Source organism: Microtus ochrogaster, chromosome 18 (genome assembly GCF_000317375.1).
Source record: "Microtus ochrogaster isolate Prairie Vole_2 chromosome 18, MicOch1.0, whole genome shotgun sequence".
NCBI lineage: Eukaryota > Metazoa > Chordata > Mammalia > Rodentia > Cricetidae > Microtus > Microtus ochrogaster.
In genome coordinates, this window is record NC_022020.1 from 12,236,916 (window position 1) to 12,247,047 (window position 10,132).

Sequence of the window (10,132 nt, forward strand, 5' to 3'; positions counted from 1 at the left end):
AAAAAAAATTGATGCTAAGATTTTTGTGCAGTGTCAAATATAATATGGACAGTGCTAAACATTTTTATCAGGTCCTCTGTATTATTTGGGAATTTTCAAGGTTGTGTGTATTAAGTACTGAAACACCTGGGGGAGAGCACATGATGTACAATGTGACTTACAAAACGTGACTGTCTAGTATGGTTTACTAGGTGTGTGACCTTTGACATGGCACATCTTCCATCAGCCTCAGACTCTTCTCCTGTAACACGGAGACAGTAAGAGAACCTTCACAGGGTATATGCAGATATGTTCATGTGCTTGTATCAGCACCCAGTATTTATTCTCAGAAACTGTCAGGTGATCTTTATCTGGATAAAAAGTTTTTTAAAAGTTGGCTCTCATGAACTCTTCCTAATATTATCTGAGCCTCTAATATTAGTGTTTAGGACCAGAAGTGTTTTGGACATCAGGAATCTTCATATTTAGAAATATACAGAGAAGATGGGGAAGAGACCCAGATAAACACAAAATATATTTCCGTTTTATCTGAACTTTATACACTTACTTTTTGTTCAATATTTAAACAAGTACTTACATGCACAAAGTATACTTTTTTTAATAGAATCCACTAAATTGAATTAGTGTAGGCGTATGGGGCCATCCATTGGACTATGGGACACATGCCTAAAAAAGTGACTTCTCCCAGCTGACAGCTACCAATAGCTCTTCAGCTCAGGTTGGGGCTTTGAAATCCCTCTCCATCCATACTAGAATTTCACCTGTCTTGATCTTCTGCAGATCTTGAGAAGATAAACATAGCTACTGTGAGCTTGCATGTGCAACAGCCAACCAATGTTCAGAAGGTAGGCATTTCACAGTACTCTTCCCTACCCTCCAGTTCTCAGTCTCTCCATCCTCCGCCCTTAACAATATTTCCTGAGCCCTGATGGGAGGGATGTTGCTATTGATGTCATTTATATGGCTGGGCACTCACAGTTATTAATTCTTAGCACTTCTACCGGTTATGAATGTCCGTACTGGTGATTTTATACAATGCTTTCAATGTGCTTTCTCTCTGTCTCTCTCTCTCTCTGTCTCTCTCTCTCTGTCTCTGTCTCTCTCTCTCTTTCTGCAGTGAACGTGTCATCTGAAGTCACATGTAAATCACACTAGATGAATTTCAGATTACAGATGCTCATACTGAAGCAATGGCCAAAGTGTCATGTTTGCTCAGATGATTCATCACTATTTAAGTATAATGCTGTTTGGAGATAATACTGTGTTATCATCTTGACAGCCATTATTGACCATTTTAGGCTGATATTTTGACCATGTTCTCCTTTCTACATCTCATCCACAGTTTTGAAAGATGTATATGCTGTGGAAGGCTGGAAGGTCATGAAAAACAGTAGCAATGGAAGGAATTAGAAGGAGAAAAGTGGGACAAAAAATTTAAAGGCAGCCAAAGTGAAGGTCATTTTTTGGATTCTGAAACTGTAATAGTGTGTGTGTGTGTGTGTGTGTGTGTGTTTGTGTGCGCGTGTATGTGAATCTCATCCAAGTAAAAATTAGGATTTTAAAAGTTGCAAAATATGGTTCACAGAGTTGGTCCACTGACTTCTTCCACTTGAATAAACATATTCCAATTGCTTTCTAATGAATATGATCTGTCAAAATCATTTAGTGTTCTTTTCTTTGCAATTTAAAATGTTTTTTTGAAAGAATGACACAGGTCTTCAAAAGGCACACATCTCATTTAATCATGGACACAGAGAGGTCAGTGTGCTTCTTTCAGATGGTTCTGAGATGGATTTGGAGCTCTCTGAAGGATCATTTACTGACTGCAGTAGGTTGTTTTCCTCTCTTTACTCTTTGCTACCCACCTCCCAAATAAATACACATGGAAACTTATTGTTTCTTATAAATGCCTGGCCTTAACTTGGCTTATTTATAGCCAGCTTTTCTTAACTTAAATTATCCCATCTACCTTTTGTTTCTGGGCTTTTTCCATTTCTTATTTTCACTCTTATTCTGTGTCTGACTGTGTGGCTGTGTAGCTGGCCTTTTCTTTTCTTGCTCCTTCTCTCCTTGTTCAAGGCTCCCCAAAAGCGGCATGCTCTTCCGCTCTGCCCCCACTTGAGAACCCTAGCTACCCACGGTTCTTCCCTAGTACTTTCTGTTGACTCTTTGCTGACTCAGACTCCTGACCCCACGTTAATTTTATTTAACAAACAAATGTAGCACATCTTAAATTGCTAGTCCCCAACCACTAATTGCACTAAAGAGTTGGTATCGAGTTGGACTAGAGTGTAAGGCGAGACCATGGGTTCTTCTCAGTACTGATCCAGAAGATGACATGAGTCACGAAGAATGTTGAAAGTGTGAAGAACAAGGACATTTCTTTCTGCAGTCTGAACTCCACTTCTCTAGTTTCCATTTCAGTTTCTTCTTTTTCTCTGATCTGGGTCCTTGCCCTCTGACACCAAGTCAACCTGTCAGAACTGGTTTCTGTTTCAGGCAGCGGGATTCCCTCTGATGATCCACCTATACTCCCAACACCAGACACACACTGGATTTAGGGTCTAAATTGGAAAAAAACCAGCAGGTTTCACCTCTTGACTCAAAATGCTGTTTTTAGGTAGATATCCCTTCTGACATGACGGTGAGTCACCCCAGATCCCCTCTCGTGGCCAACTTTTTCTGTGTGAAATGCATCACAGAACAAGGGCTTGGTGGTCTGTCCACACTGAATACCTGCCACAGGCTCAGAGTTTACCAGCCTAGACTTTCCCCTCCTCTCCACAGAAAGACACACTTGGCTGTGATCCTTTGGGGGGGGTTTCAGGGGAGTAAATTAAGACTATTAAACATTCCTTATGAAATCACATTGTTGTAAGTTAAAATTGTTCATTTCTTCCTCCTCTCACTTCTCCTTGCTCTCACTGCCAGGAGCAATATTTAGCAATTTTTTTGAGATAAGATTACAAAAGTTAACTACTAGCTTTTACAAATACACTTTAAACCCTGCTTATTGTAAGATCTTTAAAAGTTATTTTAACTTTCAGGGTTAAATATCAATACCCCATCTCTATCTATTTATCTATTATCTATCTATCTATCTATCTATCTATCTATCTATCTATCTATCTATCTATCTATCTGGATATATCATTTATATATCTGTCATCTATCATTTTTCTATCACTTATTTATCATCCACCTATTTATATATCTACATATCGATCATCTAGCTGCGTTAAGTTATATTTATCTTAAAGTGTATGACTAAGTTGCTGTAATCTTAACCTAGTTTGAATTGCTGACTTACATCATCAAGTTAAAAACATCAGATTTTTTTCAAGCTGAATATTGTTTCCCACAGTTTCTCTGATAGTACTTAAGTTGGGCTTAAGGCTGTTGTTGCTCCCCAAACTTTTGTCCTCAGAGTTTAGACTGACTAGGGGGTAAAAATGCTTCTTTATTACAAAATATGAAGTGACTATTTTACTTTAAAAATAGAAATTATCGAAGCATTTTTCTTGTTCTAAAGTTTTCAATTCTTTCCTCTCTTGCTGCAGAATCAAATCCTAAATCTTAAAACCAAAATAGTTCATCAGCTATGATGATATTTTGTTTGTGCTTTAACAAATAAAGGTTGCTTGAAGACCAGATTGAGGAGCTAGCCACACTAATTAGCCATAGATGTCAGGCAGTGATGGTACACAGGCAGTGATGGTATACACCTTTAATCCCACGACTCGGAAGACAGAGGTAGATGGATCTCTGTGAGTTCAAGGCCACCCTGGGCTACACAAAATTAAACCAGTCTAAAAAAGAAATAGAGCCAAATGGTGGTAGTGCATACTTTTAACCCCTGCACCAGGGAGGTGGAGATGGGAAGTGATTTGGCTGGATGGAGAGAGGAATACAAGACAAGAGGAGACAGTAGCTTAGCACTCAGTCTGTGGTTTTGTAGGGACCCTATTCAGTCTGAGGATTCCTAGAGACAGAGCCATTCCCATTTAGACTAGGATTTCATAGAAGACAGAATATAGCTAGGCAGGAAAGACAAAGTGAATACAGGGAGAAAGAAGGCAGAGTCAAGGGAGACACCAGCAGATGCTGGAGAAGCAAGATGTGAGGTAACAAGCCATTAGACTTGTGATAAAATATAAACTAATAGAAATGGGTTAATTTAAGTTGTAAGAGCTAGTTAATAATAAGCATGAGCTAATAGGCCAAATAGTACATAATTAATATTGAGCCTCTGAGTGGTTATTTTAAAAGCAGCTGTGGGACCAGCAGATTAAGAAACATCCAGTTACAATCAGCATCCATTGTTATTGCTATATTTCTTATTAAATGTATCCATCGACAATTCCATGCACGTGTATGATGCATTCAGGTTGCTTTTACCCTTCCCCTCTCCCATCCCCAATCCCCTATTCCCTACAAATCCCTTTCCTAGCTTCACATCCTTTTGTGTTGTTTTGTGACTCACTGGGTTTAATCAGGGCTCTCCATGTGAGGAGGAGTTAGTAGCTGCTCACTGGAGCCTGGCGGGCTCACTTGTGGGTACACCACTGGACCTGTCATCAGCCAAACACGAAGATGAAGGGGCTTAGAGGGCTTTATTCTTCCTTGCTGAACTATTGGCTATTAGAGGATTGTGGGGGGAAAGCAGTCATTTGATGGGGGACTTCAGCCAATCACCTTCTGTTTAGGGTGTGTCCCCCTGGGGCCACAGAAAACAGATAAAATATCCAGGTGTGCTTGTTTCCTCCTCTCTTTGGTTCCCTGTGCTCCTGGTGTTCGTGGGATCTTTGGTTGTGTAAGTTTTCCCTTTTTCCTCAATTATTAAAAACTAAATCTTTTGTATTTAGCTGGTCTGGTTATTTATCAATCAACCATGCCCTTCAGCCATTGACTTCCACTGTGTACATTTAAAATTGTATTTCCATTCAATCTTTTGCTTGCAAATTCATAGCTGGAAAGCATGGAATTTATGAGCTCACCCATGGTTGAGTAAGCCTAGAGGTTATATGTCCAACTCCCTGCTGAACAGAAAGGGCACTCAGCAGCTTTAGTAGACCTCGCTGGAAGATCTGATTAGGTAAAAGAACCTAGGAATCTGTTCCCAGACCTGTAAGGGTGATTAACCCCTGAGATGACTCACAACACATGTCTCTTATTCTCAGTCAATCTGGTAACTTCTCCGCATATAAGAATGTCTCAGCAGTCTGGCAGAGAAATAATAGGAACAGGTAGACGAGGAACTGCTGGCTTGATTCATGATCTATGTCTTGTAAAATTAACTTAAATGTTTCAATAAGTATCTCTGGTCTTGAGTTTCTCATCTATCTTGGGTTTCTTCCTCCTATGTTTAACCATCACTTAGAGCACCAGTGCCCGTTGTTCTGAATGGAAGTCTGGCACTGAAAGAAGGTGCGCTCATTTGGGTGAAGGCTCACTGCCTGCAGTAGAAACGGAGCTAGAAGGCCTCTGGGTGAGGTCTGCCTTTTCCCACTCAGCTCGGAGGGAGTTATTTGCTGTATTGGGTTGATTGTTCTACATCTTAAAATAAAAAAGGAAGAAAGAAAACTTCTTTTACTGAGGACCTGACATGATATACCATAATGACTTCGTGAGAAACGCTAAACAGTCCATCCTGTCAACGGTGGCTGCCAGGCGGCGACAGACCATGGCAGGTCTTTTTGTCAGGTCAATGAGCTGCTAAAAATTATCTAAGTAGGACCTTGCCATGATAGGCCACCCTGCCTCAGAGGAAGTCATTATAGATTATCAAGTAAACAATACACATTCTAAAAAAAAAATTACTAATTAGGTTTTGTAGCAATACTTTCCATCCTTAGGGGCTCTATAGTGAGATAATTGACCGCGACGTGAGCTATGCTTCCCAAGCTGAAGGCATGAAGGTTAATTATCATGGTGTATAGCCCCCGGTAAAGGGGTGGTGGTGATGAGAGAATGACATCTCAAACATGTGTTGACAATTCTTGTGTAAATAAAACTTTCTAGAAAATGTTTTTTTTTAAGGACAAAGTAAGACAGTTTCAGTAACAGTCACTAGAAACTCACCCCCCCCCCAAAAAAAAAGGGATGGAGTGTTCTGGAGAAAGACAGCAGGAGGCTTGTGGCTCAGGAAGTGTGTGAGGATGTGGACTGACTTGGTGATGTTTCTTGAGGCACAGTGGAGAGAGTGAGAGATTTTCTTAAATGAGCCCATGGTGTTTGACATACTGTCTAGATATTTTAAATCTATAATGTGAAGTCTCCTCAAAGAGTCTCATTTTTATCTTATTATTTTAGAGGATTATTTCCTCATTTGAGACAGGGTCTCACAGGGCAGTCCAGGCTGGCCTCCAAGTTGTGATCCTCCTGCATCCGGCTTCTGAGTGCTGGGATTGTAAACACGCGCTTCTGTGCCCATCTAAGAGAGTTTTAATTCATGTATGTGGGGTGGGAAGATATTGATCTTCTTACTACATTTAAAATAGATTTATACTGTCTTGCTGTAGAAATCCCATTTTAGAATATATGCTATTTCATGAAGATTTCTTTTAATTTGACATTTGTGCTAAGGCTCTAATTTGATCTCACTGCAATCTGCTTGAATGATAAAACAGATGTGGAGGGAGTTCATTTTCTGAACAAGGAAGAAAAATACAGCCGATGGCTTCTTCTCTAATCCTTGATGATGAGGAGGAAGTAAGCTGTAGTTTATTGACATTATCTTATTGGAAAAGTTACTTGAAAAGATGTCAAAAGAGTCAAGTGCTCAAAATCTTACATACATATCATACATACATTATCATATGTGTACAAAGACATGGCATTATGACTGAATACAGCTAGAAGAAAGAAAATATCTATCCATGCTGCCCTTTGGTAGCTAAGAGACTAGGGCAAACAGACTATGCATAAAAAAAAAATGGGATGGCAATTTTTTGTTTTGTTTTGGGGGACAGGGTCTCATGTAACTCAGACAGGCCTTGAGCTTCCTGATCTTTTCGCCTTCATCTTCCATGGCTGGCTAGGACTCTTTTTTAAAGCTAATAAATGACCTGTTCTTGAAGAAGCACATATAAATGACTTGAATTCTTGCAATATTAAACTTAAAAATATATTTAAATGTTAAATTTCCAGTTTTAAAGTTATATATTAAACCTAATATTGAATACTTCAATATTTAATATAAAAGCTTTTGTGTTGACATGCTGACCACTGTAAGTGTGGCATTCTGTGTTTTGAGAACTCGCATATATTACTATTGATAATAACCATATAACCGGTGGTTAGGCAGTCTTTTCCAAAATGTGATCACTAAGGTCCAAGAAGTTAGGCTGCATAATTTTTCTTCCTATGTTAAGACAGAAACATGCCTTAATTCTTTTTTTTTTTTTTGCATTGGTAAAGATAGCAATGCAACTTGGGAACCAAGGTTAGTACTTTGCCTGTGTCTTTCATGGACTCTGTCCAGTGGTCCTTAGCCACGCTTCTGTACAGCATTCCCACAAGTCTCCAACAAAAGAAATGAGCACTTACCTTTCTTGCATGGGTGGAAGTTGGATCCAACTATTAAATCTGGGATCATAGCGGCTGACAAAATTTGTGCTATGTTTTCCTGTAAAAATACATTTGAAACATTTAAAACCTAGACCCCTTTCTTGGTTTGTACACTTACCCATGTTAAAAACCTCTGTTGTCAGATTTAAGAAGCATGAATAAGTCAAGGGACTCTGCAGCACAGCATAAGAGTCAGGAAGGAACTTCTTAGAATGCGTTTCCTTTCCCCATTCTCTTGTTGTGGAAAGACACAACACAATCAACCAGAGCAAAACCAAGTGCTTCATAAAGTACTCTTTTTAATCAGCATATTAATATAATTTTCCTATATCTTGATATTTTTGTGTTTTAAAAACAAGAAGCTATTGCCTAAAATTTCTTAATTTAGAGAATTCCTTGTATGATATTTCTGGTTAGTTTTTTTTAAATAAATTTTCTTCCTAAAATTATTAAAAACTTATTTTGTAGAAAAGTAATAACAGCAAACAAGAGAAAATAAAGAAAAATGCATGCCTAATTCTCCATTATTAGCCATTATTTTTACTGACCCAGGAACCCTAATATAGTAGAGACTTTTGTCCCCCCATGGAAATAACATCCGTCATGACAATCAGTCTTGTGTCACGCTTATCACAGGAGCTCTGTGTGTGCATTTGGGAGATGCACCATTGCTGTGACGTAAACACAAGTGCATTTGCTGGAACTGGAGCAAGCGAGAGTCTTCTGAGCTGCTTAGCCAGCTTATCCCCTCTGTTGAGCTTAAAAAGCACATTAGCGCTTCGAAGGTATTAAAATGGATCTTATTTTGCATACATATTGACATCAAAGCAAGAAATGGAAGTGAAAGAGTATATTATGCTTTTCATGTAATACTAGAGGTGGTAACCGACTCACACCTGAGCCCTTGACCCTAAACGTTGCCTTTGTATATGGCTTGTAACTAGGCACTGGGTACCAGATGCCACCCCAGAAATAAGCAGAGCATACACATGTATGTGCACACATGGTTGAGATATAGTCAAGTTTGAAATCTATTTTACGGACTTGGTCAAATACCATCTCCTTTTGTGCAAGAGAGAGTGTGTCTTTAAGGATGGCTGTCTGAGTTTAGCCTGAGGGACTAGCTGGTTACGTCACACGATTTGTTGGACTGACAAAGACTTAGCAGGGATTAACTATAAACTAAGGCCAGACGTTATGAAGTCATCTTTGTACTTAACCCAGAGAAGCCTATAGGATATCAAAACAAAGCAACTGCTAATCTAGCTATTGGATAATTCTACCACTGCAAATCTTGGGAGCCATTAGCTCAGAGTTACCATTTAAAGGTACAGGACTAGATGGAACTATTTAAGAAAAGAGGATGGAATTGGAAGGTAAGGAATCTTAAGAGTGACTTCTGGGGTAGGAAAAACAATAAAACAACAAAAGAAAGCATGGTATTTTGAAAGCCAATTAGTGTTTGTGACAGGTTTATTTACTAGCCTGGCCTTGAACAGGCTGGGCTTGTTGGTTGGTGAGCTCCAGAGACCCACCCCTGTCCAATCCAACCCCGGCACTAGAATTAAAACCATACACCACCAGGCCTCGCCTTTCATATGAGTCCTCAGGGTCAAACTCGAGTCCTCAGGCTTGTACAAACACTTGATCAACCAAGCCCTCATGCCAAGCACCTCCCAGGAGCTGGTTTCATCAGTTTTGGAGGAGGGTAACACTTGGACTGGCTATGCTAGCACTGTGACAAAGTATTTTCACTGCATCAACAAAAGCCCTGGGTTTAAGCCCCAACACTAAAAATAAAATTAAAAAAAAGACAGGTATCATAGCTCATGCCTGTAATTCCTGCACTTGGGAAATTGAGGCAGGGCATTCATGAGTTTGAGGATAGCCTAGGCTGCATAGTGAGGCTGTCTTTTTGTGTAGACTCATAAGTTTTCTTTTCGTTTTGCTTTTGAAAGCCAAGCTGTGGTGGGGAAGATTGATAACTTTAACAGAGACCTGTAGAAGAGTGTCCAGAAAGTACATTGTGGTCCGAAATAGGACTTCTTAAATTTTTCTTTTCATGTTTTAAATTTTTAAAAAACATTCAAATGATTGATTGATTGATTGATTGATTAGTTAATTGTGTGTGTGTGTGTGTGTGTGTGTGTGTGTGTGGTGTGTGTGTGTTAGGGGTGTTGTGTGCATGCCATGGTACACTTACAAAAGTCAGGACAACCTGTGGGAATCAGTTCTCTCCTTCCACCTGTTGGTCCTAGGGATTGAACTCAGATTATCAGGCTTGGCCAAAAGCTTTCCTGGCTAAGTAGTCTTTTGGTTCTTGGGTTGTAGCTTTAATCTGAGCCTCTCAAGAACAGATTCTTTGGTGATATAAATCCAGTGGCTTGCGATGTGATTACTTGTGCACTCTATACACTTCCAATACAACAAAGATATAGAGCCTGAAAGCATCTTCTTTGCGTAAGGGATCTTGTATGTGTGTGTGTGTGGGGGGGGGGTTGCATGTGTGTGCACTTGTATGTGGATATGAAATGACAACCTCAACTGTTATTCCTCTGGTACT

The 10,132-nt window shown here is 39.5% G+C and overlaps 1 protein-coding gene across 1 annotated transcript in view; it reads right to left on the reverse strand.

The window, feature by feature from the left end:
* Klhl14 (kelch like family member 14) overlaps positions 1–10,132 on the reverse strand; it is a 103,514-nt gene that overhangs the window by 9,664 nt on the left and 83,718 nt on the right. The window contains exon 4 of the mRNA XM_026783556.1: positions 7,549–7,627. Coding sequence (XP_026639357.1) covers positions 7,549–7,627 — 79 coding nt within the window. The remainder of the gene's footprint in view (positions 1–7,548; positions 7,628–10,132) is intronic.